We start from the raw sequence: 20812 nt of genomic DNA on the forward strand, positions 1-20812 counted from the left end.
TTCTTACAATAATTTTACAATCGACAAATTATTTCTCGATGTGTGTGATATCGTAACTATACAAAACATCACCCCCTTATGATGCTGGGTCAAAAAGTAACAGCAAAAAAAAAAGGATTAAAATACAATAAAAATACGTCTTCTACTGTCTTCAAAATTACCAATTATTGAATGCCTGCCATTTGTTCAAAATTACAGGCAATTAGATAAAAATCATAAAATTATCATGCTATAAATCTGTAAGCATAGCGGTAAGAAAGTTGATCATCAATTATTATAAATACTATTTATATATCCAAAATCTAAGTAAACCGTTTACAGACTCATTACTAAATCGTCAATATTCAAATGAATTTTCGTTTTTAACATAATTTCTTCTCTTATTCACTCGCTATATCAAGAGTAATTTATAGTAACAGTTGTAAAAACAATACGTTCTTAATAGGAATAATAATAAATTGCAAAAATTCCGTCCCCTTAGCATACAATAGTATACTAGGGGACTTCGGCTTGGTTCGCCCCAGCTTTGCCCCCCCCCCACACTGAATCACACTGTGAGCTCACATCGTTTGCACACTGGGTCCTATTTTCAATCTTATTTTACCTTCATGAATTGTAATAATCGTTTTAAAATAAAGTTCTAATAATTAAGAAAGCAAACAAATGAATATGATGACGATTGATTGTATGAGAGAAAAAACTGTGATTGCATCATTGCGGTCATTGGTTACCCATTGGTCAAATGAGTAACCAGTTTTTAATTTTTATTTATTTTTTTCCCTTCTTTTTCTAGATATGCTTTCATAAATGTCACAACGTTTTTAAGTTTTAGGTTACAAGAACTGCATCAATTCATGCGGTCCAATTTTGCAGTCCAATGGGCTGGATTGTTTTCACTTCTAACCAATACACGTTACTTACGGCTTCTTCAGTTTAAATATATTTATATTAAAATCACCGACCAAGATGGTAAATATAAATGAGTTAAAGATAAAAAGAACATAAAATACTTAAAATTAATATTATGTGAAAACATTAAAAATACACGTGAGTGGGAAAATAAAATAAACAAAATAAAAAGACGCAGTTTGGAAAACAATTAACTCCAAGATGTGCCAGAAACAAATCTTGTAATACTCACCATAATTTGAGAAATGCATTATGTTGTTAAGAACAACAGTTTCTTTAAAATGTTCAGTTTTTGAAGAAAAAAAAAGTGGCCACTGTTAAAAATGCTACAGCTAGTCAATGGCCAGTAGAAAAGTTTCGTTATTTTGCCCTATAATACCATATGTAAAACTTCCCATTTGTTTCAAGGTCCGTAGCCAAATCTTTCAACAAAAAATAAGCACCTTTAAGTACTTTCTAAGCACTCAAAAAATATTTTTAAGCACTATACATTAACAAAATGCAACATAATTTTCAAAGATTTTACATGATCATGATAAAATAACTAGTTTCTGACAAAGCACAATTTTCTTGATTATGTTATCCACCATAAAAAGATTGAAAGATTTTTCGGTTTGATTTCAGTGGGTGGAAAATGAAAAATGAAATTGAGAATATTTTGCAAAATGCAGCAGAGTTGCACACAAGAGTGCTAAAATCTCACCGACTTCTGTTCAGAAGACGAGCATGCGGACCTGCAAGTATTTCATCAAACATTGATTAGCGCTTTTATACGCTATGGACAGACGGTAGGCCAAAATGGATTGTGAAAACGTTGAATACAACAATGTGGAAAGCGCAATTTTATATCATACGTTGCGAAAATCGACATGGTGAAGAAAAAAAATCACATTTTAGAAAAGGGAAAACTAAGCACTTTTTAAAAACACCTAATGAGTAAAGCACCTTTAAAGGCTTTTAAAAAACAAAAATCGAAAAGAAGCACCTTTAAGCACTTTTTAAAAACGCTACGCACCATGTGTTTGTATGTGAGTAAGGTGACATGACAGAGACAGAATTAAAGAAACTCTTCGCAGAAAAACTTAGATATAGCTGAAATTTTTTCGGAAATGTTTCTGACTGATCTCGGTTGGCTTTTTTCGGTAATTTCATTAATATGCCTCTCTCTTTTGCACGAATTAAATTTACAATTAAAAAAAACTAAAATAAGCCTCAAAGTAACTTGTGTGATTGAATAAACATAATCAGCTAATAAGCAAAAACAAAAAAAGTCAATATTTTATTCCTGCCCAACTAATAGCTCAGTTTGTTCCAGCTGTTCGTTGCCAACCAGAGAACTGAAAATTAACTGGTTTACTGACCACGTCTAATCGTCTTGTATAATGTGGAATTTCACTGAGAGAAAAAAAAAGTACAAAATTTAAGCTACTTTATGCAAATCGAAATTAGGTGCTGAGTGGTAAACCTGTATGATGTTCAACTTTCAAATTCGGCATAATTTGGACAATCATTTTTTTTATGACGCATAGTCTGCGTAGTGGGTGTTTTAAAAACAACAATTTATTTTATGACGCATAGTCTGCTTAGTGGGTGTTTTAAAAAGAACAATTTATTTTAAGGTTATTGTTAAAAATGATCTTTACTATAGAATAGAAAATTTATTTTATTATTTACGCCTGAAACATGTAAAAAAAAGATCTCAAATGTTGCACGTTGCTAACTGTTGTAGTTCGAAAAATAAAATATAAGTTTAATATTTGAAACCAGAAAATGATTTCAAAAATCTGCATTGAATAGAATCATTTCTTAAAATAATGTGGTATTTTTCTCATCAAGTCTCGTTACCAAAGCGAGTAAAAAGTTGAAGCTTTAAAAAAAAAAAAAAAAAAAAACTTTTGTTTTCTCTAAAGAAAATAGAACAATGCTTTAATAATATACGCTTAAGTATCCAATAAGTATCATATACTGGAAGGCTCGTTAATTTTAAAGAACCAAACGATAAATTAATTTTAATCATATAAGGGGAAAAAAAGACCAATAAACACAATGAATTCGTGTAATTGGATACCTGCAAGTGATGTCATTGTTGGTAAATCCAGGCATTTTTCGATTCAAAAGCCAATCAGAATCTACACACTCGCGTGACATTTCTTACAAGCATCCAATTGAACTTGATTTAAATCACGTGGTTATACATAATCACTTCACTTCTCCTCGAGTTGCAAATATTCAATTAAAAAGTTTTTTAATAACATGCCCTTTCTTATTATAAAAGTTAGAAATAAAAATTGAAAAAAACGATTCAGAAAATCTTTTTGCTAAGAATCATTTGCTGAAAAAATTGTGTCATTTTATCTCATTAAAGTATTATTTTTGATTAAAACAATATTTCAGAAAAGATAACAACAGAAAAGTATATAATTAAGAATTTAAATAAATAAAAAGATGAATTTTTACTTCATTTTGAAGACTGAAACATTTTTTATTTATTCTCAAGACAAAAGGATATCAAAATAATATACATAAAATCACTTTAAACATCCAATTTATACCAGATATATTATACTGAATATTGAAAGAAGACAATGGCTCTTGAATTCTAAAAGACGCAAACGATAATTATTTTCAATCATATAAAATTTATTAAAGAAAAAAACATTAGGCTCAATGATTTCGCGCATCCCCAATGAGCCAATTAAATTTAAGTGAGCCGCGAGGTTAAAGAAAAATTCACGGTCATAGATTACATAGAAGAAAAGCGTAAATATCATTATCTAACAGCAAGTTCAAAGCTAATAAATAAAAAATCGAACAACGAAGCAAAAGGAATAAGTAGGAAGAACAAAAAAGAAAGATTACAATTGAATCGCTCATGTTTGAAATTCGAGGTACTATCCCTTTGAGTCCGTCGACCACGTGCTTGTCACGCAGTTTGTGCATGGCCCTGTGACGTCACTCCCAGCTGAGAGTTTTACGGTTGGCCATCTATTCTGCACGTGACCGCAGCATGCTCTCCGGAGATGAGATGAAAATAACAAACCATGATTTGGCAACCGTATTGCCTTTCTTGGCGAAAAATGATTTTTACTACGAAACTTTTTATGTTTCCTGTAAACACATGAATTTTTTTCTTAAATTTTTAAATTCTTAATAAAATATTTTCCTTTTCTTTTAATCGTATCTTTGTATCTTAAATAATTTTTTTTTCGTTTTAGAGTAGCTGAAGAATACCCTTTGTAAATAACTATTTTTAAAACTTTTTTTAATGCATATAATTTTCAATATTAAAATATTAAGTGTATTTACATTCAAGTATTCACAATTTTTTTTCTTTTGTAATAAGGAAGAGAAACAGCTTTTTCCCGTTAAGTGATACGAAGAGAATTTTATTAGAAAATTATTTTTTAAAGTCATGTTCCAGAAGAAAGTGAATATATTTATATATATATTCACTTTTATACATATATATACATATATTATTGTTTATTTAACTATTTATTTAGAATTGCAATACAATTATTGCCTCAAATTTTTTTTCTCTCAAAATTAAGTAGTTGAAAAATTGTATGACTTTGCTAGCTTAAGCGTCTGAATTTATAAAACACGCTTTTAAAACTTTTAAGTATTACTTTTTATTTACTTTCTTAGACATTTATGTATCTTATTCATGTGTATGTATCTTATTCATAAACGAAAACATGTTTTGCTGTTTTAATTGATTTTTAACGTCGAATGTGTTGTAAGATTGTTATAATGTTTCAAGATGGAATGTATTCATTATAAGGGAAATTAACATTGAGGGGCTCAAACTTTTGACTGCTCTCCTGTCCAAATTTTGGAAACCATATTTTCACGATTGTGGCTAATTCACCACCCGGTTCTAAATTTTTGAAAGTTTGGAGCCCTAATCTATCAAAAAAAGCGTTATTTTAATTATTTATATATGAATATATATTTTTAAAAAAGTACGTTTTTGTGTTTAACTTTACAACTTAAAATATCATCTGCTTTCGAATATGTGAAAATTTGATAATTCGATCAAACATTATATAGGGTGTTCGTTTTTTGAGAAATTTTATTCGGCAAAACTGTGTTTATTGTTTTTATACTTTTTTTCCAACTAAAAATCATTTTTCAGACATTTTTTTATTTTTCTAAAATTTGCATTTTTGTGTTTTATTTCCTATCTTGAAATATCATCTGCTTTGTAATGTGTGAAAATTTGATCATTAGATCAAACCTTATATAGGGTGTTCGTTTTTTGAGGAATTTTCATTCAGCGAAACTGTGTTTATTGTTTTTATACTTCTTTTCCAACTAAAAATCATTTTTGTTATTTTTTTTAAAATGTACGTTTTTGTGTTTAACTTCACAACTTAAAATATCATCTGCTTTCTAAAATGTGAAAATTTGATAATTCGATCAATCATTATATTGGGTGTTCGTTTTTTGAGGAATTTTCATCCAACAAAACTGTGTTAATTGTTTTGATACTTTTTTTTCAACTAAAAATCATTTTTTTAAAAAAAAATTTATAATTTATTTAGGAAGTACGCTTTTGTGTTTAACTTCACAACTTAAAATATCATCTGCTTCCTTACGTAAAAAAATTTGATCATTAGATCAAACGTTATATAGGGAATCTGTCTTTTGATCAATTTTCATTCAGCAAAACTGTGTTTGTTTTTATGCTTTCTTGAATATTAAAATTTTTTAAGCATTTCTTTTTGAGAAAAAGGTTTACTTGCACAGACAAAACATAAGTTGCCTATAATAATGAGCATATCCTTCAATTATCATAAAGGATAAGATTTCAGACGAAGAGTAATAATGAATTTTCACATCTTGAAAAGAAATTAAGGTTTATTTTCTTTAAAACATTTTTAATTTCTTTTACTCAAAATTAGTTTTTATACTGCAATTTTTTGCCTAACTCGACATTTCACTCTCTAACTAAAATCTTCGTACAAAATTAATAATAATAATTTTATTTATTTCGAATCATTTTATTTTTTGATAAGTAACGTTGAAAAAATAAATATATCAATTAATTTTTTTTTTCTGACAAAAAGAAAATAAAAAAAAAGCTAGTGTGTATTGCTATTGCATTATTTCAGTCTCCTGTCCCCATTTTGGAAAGTTTTTAATTATTATTTTCCACTCGTATTTTAATTAGGGCATCAACTAACAGTTGCGTGTAAGGAATTTGAAAACAAAAAAATGATTCAACAAAATGTCTTGAATTGTTAATGTTTTGATTAGTTTATACTTTGAAAAATACTCTTTCAACTTTTTTTTAAACCTTAAATCCCACTAAATTTTTAAGAAAAAAAAATTTACAAAATTATTTATACTGCATTTATAATTTTAGTTTAAAATTTTGAAGAATAGAAAAGAAGAAAAAAACAAGCTTTGTTAAATGATATCTATGATCCTTACAGAAAAATGTGCACATATTTAAAAACTATAAGGATTCTATTTTCACAATAAAAAATTTAAATTTTGTTTGCAATAAATGCTTCTAATTTTTATATTTTAAAACATAAGAAACTACGTATATTTTCCGTATTTTGCATTAATATAATTTCTTTTCAAAATTTTGAAATATTTTGTTGATAGTTACAACACAAATTTATTTAATACTTTAAAATCAGATATTTTGCTAAAATTTTTTTTATTAATGCGCAAAATTTTAATTCAAACATTTTTATAACAATATTTTCTTTCGTGTGAAATATCTTCATCTTAATTTTCATAACTTTTATTATTTACTTTATTTATTTACTTTTACTCTATTGTTTACATTATATCCCATGTCGTTAAAAGTTTTGTTTTTCTCTTGTCTTTCAGGTTCTGTTGAAAATTCGGATAGAAACATCATCAAAGCATGACACATACTTGCATAAAAAGGAGAAAATAATTTGTTTGAGTCGAATTCCCATATATCGTCGTATTTTTTTTTAGTAAAAATTTTTAAATATTGAAATTTTTTGGAGAAACTATGCCATAATACACGTGAACAAATTCTGATAGTTTGACTTCCTTTCTTAAATTCCCTTGAACTGAAAACCGAAAGGAAAAAAAGAAAATTTGCGGAGTTGAAATCCGTGTCCGCTGAAAGCACGAGGTTCCCACGCCTTGGCGATATTTTGGCGACGAGATCTGACACTCCATTCGATCAGGCAACCATACGAGAAAGAGGAGAAGGCGTGAGGATAGGAGTGAGAAATTGTTATTGGACATTTAAAAGAAACTTATAAGTTCGCGTAAGCGCTTATCATTCAATTCACGAAAGCCTTATCAATTCGGAGGTGTGAGCTTCTTCTACTACACCCTGGATTATTATCTTTCTTTAAAGCCGTGGTCGGCAACTAGATAGGTTCATATTTTTACTGCTAAAGCTATATGCAATTGGAACTTGAAATTTTTTCATCATGGGTGATATCATCGCAGATCCCTCAACTACTGCCCGGTGGTCAGCTGCTATGCAAACTGACAAAATAGTGCCACAGTGGAGTTTGAGACAAAGCTGCCTGTGCACTGTTAAAGATGGTTTATTGGGTTGGAGCAGAGGCCGAAGGAACAGTGTTACTCATAATTCCAGCACCGAAAATCCTTTCCTGGATTATCCCATAGATTTAAAACATGAACTCCTCAATCATTTGTTGCGTCTGAAACCTACAGGTCGAGAGTTGTTGAAAGCTGCAGAATTACTCCTTTCTTCAGGAATACCTTCTTTTGACTTGAGCTGCATGGACGATTGCAAATTTTCCGATGTTCAAAATATACTTCAACTTCTAATTCGAACTGGTAATTGCTTGCAGGAGCTTATTCTTGCTGGACAGTGGCTGTACCATGCATCCAGTGCACCTTTGGTGCAAGACATGCTGCGATCCTGTCCTAACCTCCGTTACATAAAACTGCAACAAACATCCCATTCAGCTCATGAGGTGGAAATAGCCCTGAAGCATTGTCCTAAGTTGACTAGATTGGAAATCATGCATCCTTCTCTGGATGAAGAGGACATCGACTCTTTGTGTGAAGTCATGTTGCGTGATCCTGATTACAAACATGCCAAAGAACTGATTAAAGAAATTAAACTGCCTTCTTCAGTTAATGGAAAAGGTGTGCTCAAGCTTATGGAATCATTCCCCAACTTGGAATACATTTCTTGTACTTACCTCGATCAAATTATTGATGAACTAGAAGAAAATTACAATACCCCGTATTGGCGGGAAAGATGCTCAAAACTACGTGGACTCCATATTTCTTTACCTGTCTGTGAAGATACACCTGGTTTGCTAGTTGACTGGTTCCCAAATCTGGAAGAACTATCTTTGGAAGTGCAGGAAGACATGCAAATTCAACCCATAAGCCAATTAAAACAATTGCAGTCGTTAGAACTAAAAAACAGTCCTACAATTTCATTATCTTATATGGATGAAATTCTTCCTCTTCTTTCTTCTTGTGGCAAAAACCTTACCAGCTTGAGCTTAGAACGTTTTGATTTAATTGACCTTGCAAAAACCGCTACTTACTGCCCAAATCTAAGGTCCTTCAGTGCCCAATGGTTCACCATTTTAAGTACAAGTGTCGGTAGAGGTTCAAAAAAACAGTTCTTTAATCTGAGGTATCTTCGTCTAAGACCCAGGGTCAACAGAAGAGTGACCCCTGAAGCTTGCGAACTTCTCTTGACCAACAGCCAGTGCCTTAAACATTTGGAATTTTACTGCAGCTATGGACTAACAGACACTCTTGTCAATAAATTGCTCAAAACGAATAAATTCACGCAGCTTAGAAATCTTCTTTTGCGTCATGGTCATGGACTTTCTTCGAATGGCATCCTGCAGCTCACTAGAGCCGCACAAAATCTTCGCATTTGGGATGTTGGTATGATCACTTCCAAACAAATCGATACGTGAATTCCTATAAGTTCAATAACCCCCGGTGTAAATTGTGAAGAATAATTTCAACTAGTCATTAAATATGCAGCACTGCCAAAGAACTTAGTGAACTTAAGTAAACTTGATTAAGTGCGAATTTGAGATTCTGAACCAAGTTCCGTTATTACAAATGTGTGCCTAGTGGATTAATTGTGATTTGAAGCTAAAATGCCATATTTAAACAGAACTTGAACATTCTATCATCAACATTCCGGTGTAAATAATATTCCATGTCCATTTTTTTGTAAAATCAGGGTTTTTCACAAAAAACACAAGGTAATAAGTTATTTTTTAATATTCATATGTGTAATTTTTCATAACTTTTCGGTGATTTATTAAATTGTTTTCTAATTAAATTTTATGAATGGCTTGCAAATGAAATATACAACATGCATTGATTTCTTATTAATTATCATTGTCATATTTTAGTAAAAAGAAAAACTTCCTTAAATTTGATATTAGTAATTTTAAACACGTGGTAGTTTTTCTTCGGTATTATTATAAAAAAATAATTATTAATGTTTAAAACTTTTTGTATTTGCATATATATATTTAATGAATTATTATTAATTTGTAAAATAATACATATTCTGTTTCTTTTTCTTAAAATTCATGTAATATTTTAGTGAAAAAAATGCTTTTGAGTGTGTTTTTGTGAGAAGATAATATTAAAAGTACCATTTATCTGCATATTTTAAGTAATATATTATTTTTATATATTTTTTCGTACACGAGTGATATTAATTTGTTAAATTGTTAAATATAAACTAGTGAATTTTTTAGAATTTTTATTGAGTTAAAATAATTTTTTTTCGGTTGGTAAAAGGTATGAATTTGATGTATCAATTAAAATATCCATTCTGTGCCTTCTTTTAACTATTAAAATATCCTATGATTTATGCATTTTTTTGTTTGAAGTTAATAAGTGATATTATTTAATTAAAAAATAGTCTATAATTTGTTTAAAATGTGCAATATTTACGTTTATATTTTTCTTAAGATTAAGTGACTAAGTTATTAAAATATATAGTTAAATACTTTAACTATAACATTAGTAATTAAAAATCTTTTTTTTTTATCCTAAGTTACCCAATTAATTATTAAAAACGGTGAATTTTTATCCTAAGATACCTTATAAATATAAACAAGGAATTTTTATCATTCCCAATTAATTTCAAAAGAAACAATTTCTGTGTTATTGCCAAAGGCTAAAAATAATATATTTTATTTAGAACTTTAAAAAAAATTGAATAACTGATAGTATTATAATGTCTCTTAGTAATCTTTGAACATATATAGACAATAATAATAATTTTATGGATGTTTTAATAAGTTGATATAATGCTCACTTGTCTTAAATGGAAAGATAATAAGTATTTAGTTTTGTATGAATGCTTTAAATGAAAAATTCCTTTGACTAATTTGTATAAAATTTTTATGCTCATGAATGTTTGGATGGTGAAAAATTTTATATAGTACACCAAGTTAATATGCCAATTATGTTTAGCATATAGTATATACATAGTGAATTTGAATTATAATGCCAATTATACAATTTTTATAGAATATGATTGAACATTTTATATTTCATGTTTTACTTATTGACCAAAAAAATCTAAATGACCAATTTAAAAATGTTCTTTTTGTGAAATAAATATTGTTAAGATTTTTTGTAACATTCATTCCATAAATTTAATGCAGTCAATGGAATATATTTTTATACATCATTTATTTTTGTAATCTTCAAAGAAAAGTTTATAAACCATTCCCTATACTTGACTTCAGAATGTAATCTTCTGCATTTGTTAAATATTTTACGACAGACTGTTCTGATTACTGTGATATATGTCGACCACATCTTTGAACATGTTTTCATATTGTGAAACGTTTCTTCAATTGTTTAATGAAATGAAAGCTTTTCTATTAAATAATTTATAACTTTTTAATCTTGTCTTTTATTTGTGTTTTTTTTTAAAATTTTGCACAACATATAGTGTGACACATTTAATGTTTCCAGTTTCTGTAGTTCTCCACTGAAGATCTGACACTAAATAGTCAGAATTTTAACTGTAGCATTTGTTTATTTCTGAAATGAGAAAGCTAAAAATCCTAACTATAATTAATTTATAATCATATTAAACAATCTTTCGAAGGAATTGTGGAATTGTTCAATTGCTCGATAAACTTTTAAAAACATTTGCGAATGGAAATATATGATGATTATTGTTTGTGATTTAAATGACTTAGAGAATAATTATTTATGAGCTTCCAAAGTTTAAAAAATATTTATTTAATCTAACAAGATAATATTTATTAATAACTCATAATTTTATACATATTTTTATAATAAAACAGTACATAATTTTTACTTATATAATTAATCTCCAAGATAAAACAATATTATATATTTATTTTACAAAATGGTTTTCTAGTATGTAATGGTTTTCTAGTATGTAATTATTTCACTTAAAATTAACTCAATGAATAATCAAATTTACAAATTATTATATAAAAAAAGTATGTAAAGAAATTGAGTTGCCTAATGAAACTTTTCGTTTAAAATTAACTCAATGATCATTAAAAGGATTCAAAGAAAACGTAAATTTACAATTTATAAGTAAAAAAGGCTTTCATGTAAATGAAAATTATTTTCTATATTAAAGATATTACCTAACAATCACATGAAGGCATTTTATGGAAGAAAAACAAACTCACATAAATACATATTTAGCTGTTCTAACAAGGGTAAGTAAGTTTAAGTGAGTAAGTTTTATTTATTTTATTTTTTAAAAATGCATTCGAATCGCTTATCTTAGGAACAAGAATTCAAGAGAATATATAAATTAATTCATTTAAATTCTTGCTCACAAGATTGTAAATTAATTCTAATTAAAAAATATTCTAATAAAATAAAATTTTCATATTTTGAATAAAAAAAACGTTTTTCCATTACTTGTACAATGCGAAAACAAAATGTATCACCCTTAATAACTTTTGATCTAATGATCAGATCTCCACATACTAAGAAGATAATTTGAGGAGGGACCTCAGATATGCTAATTAATTTCCTTTAGATGATATTTTAAGTTACGAAATTAGAGAAGAAAAACGTATACAAATAGAGTACCGCTAAATCCCCCAAAAATTAACTAAACTTGATTCTGAAACGTGAAATCTGCGAAAGGTCATTTATTTTAATAAAGTATGTTCCAATTTTTTTTTCAAGTAATCAGCTTACGAATTATTACTAAAATCCGATCTAACGAAAATACAAAAGACATTTTCATGAAGAAAGAAAAAAAAAAAAAAACTGCATAATTGAAAGTTTTTTCCCCCTCCAAAAACTGTGTTTTTTTTTATAATTTTCTATAATATTTTAAATGTGTTCACCTGTGTAAGTTTTATTATTTTCGAAAAAGATCACAATTTTTAGGACTAACGAATTTGGAAATCATTTACTTATGAAACCTTTTTTTTTATACCTTAATAATAATTTTTTTTTGTTGAATGAAAATAATACCATAAACACACATTTTGTCGTTTCTGCATATAATAAAACATCAAAACGCTTCTCTTGAATTGCATGATTTCTACCAGGGCCCGACTTAGCCTAATTGGGGCACCGGGGCAAAAACTTCTCTGGGGTCCCTCTGCTTCACTATGAAGAACCGAACTTAATGGAGGTATTTGAATTTTTTACGTCGTTATAGACAACATAAGAAGAAAATTGACTAGTACCTAAAATAGCTATATAGTCCCCCCCCCCAATGATCAGACGAAATATCGTTCTGTCCATTTTATTGATTTCCTGACAATTCTATGTACGTTATGCCGAATGCAGTTTTCTGATTGTCATCTAGCTGCGAAAAATTCATATCTTTGCTTGAACTCAGCTAAATTTTCGCAATTACGATGGATCAATTAAGCCTATCAAAAGCCTTTTTTTAATAAGCATATCGCTATTTGTGATCTGTAAAAATACAGTCTTTTGATTGGTCAAATTTACCCATCGTAATTGCGAATATGTAGCTGAATGAAGCCATGGATTTACGAAATATAGATTTTTTATTATGTCCATGCGATCGAGTATTGAAGAAGCTAACATAAAACTGACGGATTTTACGCTGAACTGATATTTTGTTTAAAAAAAGTTTATTAAAGATGGAAACGTAAAATAAACTTTCCATTCGATTTGGATCCATATGGAGGCCCTAGGCTACTGCCCCGTATGCCCCTGCCTCAGTCAGGCTCCGATTTCTACAGAGTTGCGTGAAGCTTTAAAGTCAATTTTACCTCGCTTTTTTTGAAAAAGTTAATTTTAACACGATTCTTTTGAAAAAGTTAATTTTAACAAGTTTCTTTTAGAAAAGTTAATCTCCTGGGAACGCAAAGGACTGTTCAATATTCATATATTCCAGGGAAAACAAGTTAAAATGAATTTTTCTGAATGAAAAGGAATACATGGAGAAAAAAGTTGCTTGCAGAAGAAACAGAGAACAAATTAAAAGTGACGATAAAACAAAAAAGTAAAGATTTTTCCGTCTTCAACTGTAAACAAAAGTTTTTTTCTTCTCTTTTTTCCTTAAATTTTTTTTTTTAAAATCTGTTTCAAAAAAAAAATATATTATAATTTTTCTGGCTACTGTTTTTATCTACCTGTGATGATATGGTAATGAATTTCATTTGAAGAAATTTTAAATAGGCACAAATCAAAGCTCCTTAAAATACAATTCTAATAGTTTCTTTCCTTAAAAATGAAAAGATTTTATTTTTATATTATCATATGCAAGTTATATCTTTCCTTCTGATTACTTTATTGGATTGAGTATAAGCAACTGTTTTATTCTTCTTTTGGACAAAGCTAAATGTTGTTTCGTATGACACTTGAACAAGACAAGCACGCTTACCATTGGCCTTTGCGAATTAAATCGGGAAGGTGCGCCTTTCGTTTGACAAGAGAACACCGCGAGGGTGAAAGTACGTCTTAGCACAAAATCGCCCGGTTAAGACCACTAGCCTGATCGCAGAATTTGCAGAGCCAATTTGCAGGAATTTAAATTTGTGTGCGACTCCTAAAACAGGTAGACCGTAACTTATTATTGTAAAAATTTGTCTTACCACAAACTAGAACACATAAGGCGGATAAAAAAATTATACGAAAAAAGAAATTTAAAAAGTTGTTACTTTAATAAAATGTTTTCACATTATTTTAATTGAATGAAATAATTAAAAGTTGTAAATAAAATAAAATAAATCCGTACACAATCTATAAACAAGCAATTACAAACTGCAGTTTTTGGAAATTAAGAATTTATTTAAAATCTTTTTCTTTTGTCTTTTAAATTCTTTATTTTTAGAATATGGAATCAAGAATTGGGAGAATTTTATCTTCGTGGAAGTCTTTTTGATGGAACTAACCCGCATTTGCGCTATATAGCGAGGAAAACCTCCCGTGGTTAGCCTGATGACAAAGGGACTCTAACACATGATCCATCTACCACTGAGGATATTTTACGTCATCACTGTTGTAGGTGGGAGCGAAATGCGTAATTCGTATCGACCAGCCATCGCTGGGATTCGAACCCGGTTTATCACAATGGAAAGCAATCTCGTGACCGGCTGAACAGGGACTTGAATTCTAGCGCAGATACCACAGTATTCCTTCCATACATGAAAAATTTTAGTGCCCTGCACATTTTAATCGGTGATCCTAGACCAGGGGTGGCGAACCTTTATGCATCAACGTGCCATTTTTTCTAAAAAATTGTTTTATTTAGTCATAAACGTGTCGTCAAACAATTTTGACTTCGTGATTATTGGGAAAATAATAACACTAAATACTATTAACTCAAAACTCTTTATTTACTATGAAAAAGAATACATTTCGCAATGTCTCAGTTATACGCGTAATTCAACTTAAAGTAACATCAGTATGACTTCTGTTGTTGCAGATTAGATGACAAATAACTTATATTAGGTTGTAAGATGTTATTTTAAGCAGGTCTGTTAATTTTTTTTTGCTACTTATTTATTGTTATCTTGTTTTTTATGGTAATTAATTGGTTTCTGGCATTAATTGTAATTTTTTTGTTAATAATTGTTTATTTTTTTATGCTTGCTTTTGTGAATTTTAATTTAATTGATAAATTGCTTCACAGTGAACTTCGTGATCGGTGGCGTGCCATAAATGGCACGCGTGCCATTGGTTCGCCATCCCTGTCCTAGACTATTAAAATGAGAAACTATTATTCACGCATAAATAGCGCAGCACCCATAGAGCTCCTAAGTTTTATTTTTATGGTTTAGAAACTATGTTAGTTGTAAATGGCTACAATACCGTATAATTTTGTATTTACGGTTTTTCAACTGTATCAGTTGTAAACGGTTTCAAAACCGTAAAGATAAAGAAATGTTCCTTACCATAAACTTAATGGTTTATCGGAAAATGAAAAGCTAATTTTTGCCTTTGTAGAATTTTTATCACTGAACCTAAGTTAGCAACATGTCTCTATCATGTTTTATCTTTCTATCTATCAGTACAATGTTTGATACATTCAACAGCAAAAAAAGTAGCATTAAGAGCATATTATTGTGAGATAGTATGATAAGTTATCGCAAAATGTAAGAGGTTATTCAAAATCACAGTTCATAGTCTGTTTTTAAGGATCGCTTGCATTTTTTATTTATTTATTTGTCTTTAAACTTCAACGTGACTTACCGTTGCTTATCAGACAATTAACAACGCATTCAAGGTTAAAATCCTATGTATTCGTTTTAAGAGGAATTACAATAAAGCATGGGATACGCATGCAAGTCCCAAGGGCGTAGCTAGGGTCTACAGTGCCCGAGTCCAGGGTTGTACAAGAGTTAAAATGGGACTATTTCGGCATCATTTTATGTTTTAGATAATGTCAAAATTAAAATCATGGTTTTGTTTTTTTAATTTTCCATTTAATGAAATTTTACATACTGTTTTTTAATACCTCGTACCACGATAACTAAATGTTTTTTTTTTGTTTTTTTTTTTGCTTTACTAAATGTATAACAAATTGGATAATGATGAAGTTACTGAAATGATTTTTTGTAAAATGAAAAGTATAATAAGTTATGTGATAAGTTAACAATTACAAATAAGCACATAATCTGCTTTAAAGTTAATGAATAGAATTTCTAGAAGCATTGAAAACATTCAGGAAATGAAATGTACTTCTTTTTGTTTCACATAGCATGTTCATCTCTATTTTTTAATGTATGAGTTCTTCAAGATTTACAGTACACAAATATTGTACTTATCAAATTTTATCTTCATTATGCATTTTGCTTTCGGAAAGAATGAAAAAAAATTTAAACAATTGTTTTCTAAGTATTCCTAGTATGTAATTTAAATTTCCAATGAACATACAGAACTGCTTATTAAATTTGTTTAACCCCTTGGGGACGGTTGATTCAGAAAAGCATTTGTACAAAATCAGAATCAAGTTGTAATTAAATAAAAAACGGTAACTTAAATGCAGTCGTTGCTAATTTGACAGACTTACTTTGCTTTTACTTTAATTATTGTTAGTTTAATCATATGTATAATCAATATTAATTCAAAGTATAACTAAATAGTTTTATTTTGAACAAAGTAATGGTGAATTAAATAAATCAAATAATTATAACTCCGCCCACAAATAAACTGCTAAAGAATTACTTTGATTACCAGTTTTATCTTTCTACCCTGATTGATACGGTTTCATGCTGGCACGCATTTGTGACAGTCGGCCCGAAAGGGTTAATAATTATGCACGAATGAGCATATCATGAAGAAACAATATCTGCAATATGATTTCACATATCATTAATAAAAAAATATATGTTTACTACAAAATTATGAGAAAATTAAATATAGTAACAAGTTTTGGCATGGAATCTTTAATCATTACTTATGATGGAAAAATGGAAAGCTTCGGATAGGAAAAAAAAATACTCATTGAAATTGATATGAAAATTGAATAAAGTTAATAATTATTAGATCATTAACCATCACTTATGGTAGAAAAACAAAAAGCTACAAATAGGGAAAAAAATATTGAAATTATCATAAAATTGCAAGTTTAGGTATGGAATCTTTAGCCATAAATAAAGTAACCATTTGGGTATAGAGTCAGTATTTTACCATCACTTATGACGGAAAAATAAAAAACTTCGGATAGAAATAAATACCTATTGAAATAAATTGTTTGAAAATTAAATAAAGTATCAAGTATGGGTCCTTAATCATCACTTATGGTGAATAAATAATAATAAGCAACAATTTAAAAAAAATACCTATTGGAATTATCATAAAATTGCATAAAGTAACAAGTTTAGGCATGGAGTCTTTAACTATCATTTATGATGGAAAAATGAAAAACTTCGAATAGAAAAAAAAAAATACTCGTTGAAATAATGGGAAAATTGAATATAGTAATAAGTAGAGCCCGGATTTTGATGACCTAAAAAATCTCAACTAATGCCCTTAAAAAGTGCAAAAAATGCCTTTAAAAATCCAAAATAAATATAATAATGCCTTAATAAAATAATGCCAAAATAATGCCTTAAATAAAGTAAAAATATTGAATTAAAAAAATGTTTTGCTCTTTAAAATTATTATGAGTCATTTAAAAAATATAAAGCAATGCAATACTTATTCTACGTTCATTAAAGTTTGAAAAATTTGTTTTATATCCTAAAATAACAAAAAAAGGAAAATATATTGACACCAAAATATTTTTATTTTGTATAGAAACTTTAATGGATATAACAACTTCCATCTCATAATATTACTAAATATCAGAATTACATTGGATTATTAAATGTTTTTTGATAATTTGAAATGTAAACGAGCGTCTCTTGTCTGAAAGTAAATTTTCATTCCTGCAGAAGCTTCTTTCAACGTCTACTGATGTTATAGGTGCGTACTTGAAAAAGACGGTCTCACTTACTGACAATTCTTCTTCAATTTGAAAAAATTTTGCTTCACCTGTTAATATTCTATAGATTTTCTTCATTGTTTGGAAGCCAGTGTAATAATGAAAATTGATAAAAAAATAATAAAAATCGGAAAAAATTAACAAAAAACTTTAAAAAAAGCATTAAAATGCAAAATACGCCCCAAAATTTAAAGAAAAAGGCCCTATAAATCTAAAAAAATGCTCTAAAAGACAAAAAATGTCCAAAAATGCAAAAAATGCTAAAAAATGCAAATGTCATCAAAATCCGGGCCTTAGTAATAAGTTTTAAACCATTACTTAAGATGGAGAAAAAAAAATATTGAATATGATTATGAATAAAAAAATATTTATACAAATTATGTAAAGCAACAATTCATGATATGAAGCCTTTAAATTATAATTATAGTGGGAAATGAAAAGCTTCGTAAGATCCATTAAAATTATGGCAAAATTGAATAAAGTAACAACTCTAACAATTGTTCAATCCTGTTTGTGATGCATATAATTGAAATCCTGTTGGCGTAGTTAAATGATTCATTCTGTAGAATAAACGGCATTTTTTTTTTAAAATTTAATTTTCAAGATGAATATGGCTTTCTTCTGCAAGAAGACGCAAAAAAATAATTGGATTAAAAGTAAAAGAAAAAAAATATACTTCCGTCGTCTTGTAAACACGTCTGACGCCGTTCTTCTTATCAAGAATAAATGAGCATAAAGAAATACTTAATGCGTTCTATGTTTTTAAAAGTGAATAATAAGTAATTTGTTAGTCTATTAAATTACTTGTTGCGTTACGGTTGCTTATAGAAGAATTGTTAAAAACTCGTTCAATCTCATATAAGTGTGTTTTATCGTGAAATTAGTCACGTGGGATTACATAAAACATGTGCCGAATATGATCTGCACTTGATAATGTGAAAAATACTTTTTTAACACGTTGAATGCCATGGGGGGTCACAGGTGACAGGCGAAGCAAAGGTTATTAGAAACACATAATTCGAGTAAATATTTAATATTTTTATATTATTATTATTCGCAAAATGGTTTGAGGAAATTAATGCAATATAGAACGCACAAAAATAGTTTCATTTATATACAGAGATGCCAACTTGCTCCGGGCAGAGAATAAATATTTTCAAGTGGTAGTTTATTAATTGTGATTCTTGGTATAATTAATTCAATTTAGTAGATTTTTATCCACCACTATTTCTAAACAATTCGTAGGCTTACATAATTCACCACTTATTTCAGATGTGTCATGCTAACCCTTTTAAAAAACTAACAAAATCTGTCAAATTAGCAAATTTAGTTTGTAGTTTTTTACCGTTTGGCCAGACGGGCAAGCCATGTAAAATTAGCGTGGCATTCCAAGTGTTAAAGAATGAATTGCTCATTATTTTTTTCGAGTTTTGTTTAAACTTTTTATACCTAAAAACTTAACAATTGCATAGATTTTAGTTTTTAGCCCACCAAAAACATGGTCACATGACTTTCGAAGTTACACGAAAATTTTCTGTGATTATTAAAGTTCATAACTAAAGTAATAAGCTGTTCAATGCGCAAAAAAAAAAAAAAAAAAAAAAAAAAAATGGATCACTCGGAATAATTTTTGATCTAATGATCGGATCTTCGCGTTCTAGGACTCAATCTTAATGGTTCGAGGGGGTGACCTCAAACATTCAAATTCATAAGTGCAGACGATATTTTAAATGAGGAAATCAGACACAAAAATATACTTTCATTGAATAAACATGCTTTTTTCCCCCAACAGATTCGGATTCCTGATCCAAAAAATATAGGAGGCAGCCGCAAACAGGGAAATAAGGTCTTCATAGTTTAGTTATGTTATGTTAGTAATGTTAATTTTACTTTTTACGTATTTCGCCATATCTCGAGAACTTTTAAAGCGATTCAAAAAAATTTTGTACACAACTATAAAATTCGTTTGTCCAAAGATACTGCCATGCAAAAATTAATTTTTATTAAATATTTATTATTTTTTATTATTTTATTTAAGATTAGTTTAAAAAATTTTTGAATTGTAAGGTATACAATTTTTACATCATTTTATATAACTTTACATGGCAAAATACAAAATTTTAGCGAAATCGATTGAATAATTCCTAAGAAATCAAACTTAAGAAAAGTCAGATATTTAAAATTCGATTTCTCAGAAATCATTTAACCGATTTCGCTCAAGTTTTGTATTTTGTCATGTAAAATTATATACTTCAAAATNCGTTGAGTTCGATGAAGAACGATTAAATCAACTTCTGCAATAAAATTCCCGTCAATCCACAAGAGAACAGACAAAGCAAATTGAATGCTCTTATACTATTTTTCTTCAAAAACTAATAGTAGGAAAGTTACCTGTTTAACAGGTTCAATGTCATGGGGGTTACCTGTGACCTGCACTGAGTTTGTTTGTAGCACCACGGGTGTCACCAGTGACCGGGGAAGCCAAGATTGATAGAAATACATAATTCGAGTAAATTTTTAATGCTTTTAATTTTTTTTAATATTATTATCATTACTGAAATGGTTTGAAGAAATCAATGCAATATAGAACACACAAAAATAGTTTCATTTATATACACAGAGATGCCAACTTGCTCCGGACAGCGAATAAATATTTTCAAGTGGTAGTTTATTAATTGTGATTCTTGGTATAATTAATTCAATTTAGTAGATTTTTATCCACCACTATTTCTAAACAATTCGTAGGCTTATATAATTCACCACTTTTTTTCAGATATGTTATGCTAAACCTTTTAAAAAACTAACAAAATCTGTCAAATTTGAAAATTTAGTTTGTAGTTTTTTACCGTTTGGCCAGACGGGCAAGCCATGTAAAATTAGCGTGGCATTCAACAAGTTAAAGAATGTATTGTTCATTATTTTTTTCGAGTTTCGTTTAAACTTTTTATACCTAAAAACTTGACAATTGCATAGATTTTAGTTTCTAGCTCACCAAAAGCATAGTCA

At 28.7% G+C, this 20812-nt stretch overlaps 2 protein-coding genes across 3 annotated transcripts in view; one reads left to right on the forward strand and one right to left on the reverse strand.

The window, feature by feature from the left end:
* LOC107448750 (discoidin domain-containing receptor 2) overlaps positions 1–20812 on the reverse strand; it is a 607770-nt gene that overhangs the window by 517697 nt on the left and 69261 nt on the right. The gene's annotated exons all lie outside the window — the stretch shown is intronic.
* On the forward strand, positions 6770–10798 carry LOC107455305 (uncharacterized). Its single transcript, XM_016072816.4, has one exon. The coding sequence runs from the start codon at positions 7344–7346 to the stop codon at positions 8829–8831; it is 1488 nt and encodes a 495-aa protein (XP_015928302.2). The 5' UTR covers positions 6770–7343; the 3' UTR covers positions 8832–10798.

Source organism: Parasteatoda tepidariorum, chromosome 8 (genome assembly GCF_043381705.1).
Source record: "Parasteatoda tepidariorum isolate YZ-2023 chromosome 8, CAS_Ptep_4.0, whole genome shotgun sequence".
NCBI lineage: Eukaryota > Metazoa > Arthropoda > Arachnida > Araneae > Theridiidae > Parasteatoda > Parasteatoda tepidariorum.

Coding starts and splice junctions, on each gene's coding strand:
- LOC107455305 (XM_016072816.4), top strand. CDS start 7,344: ATGGGTGATATCATCGCAGATCCCTCAACTACTGCCCGGTGGTCAGCT.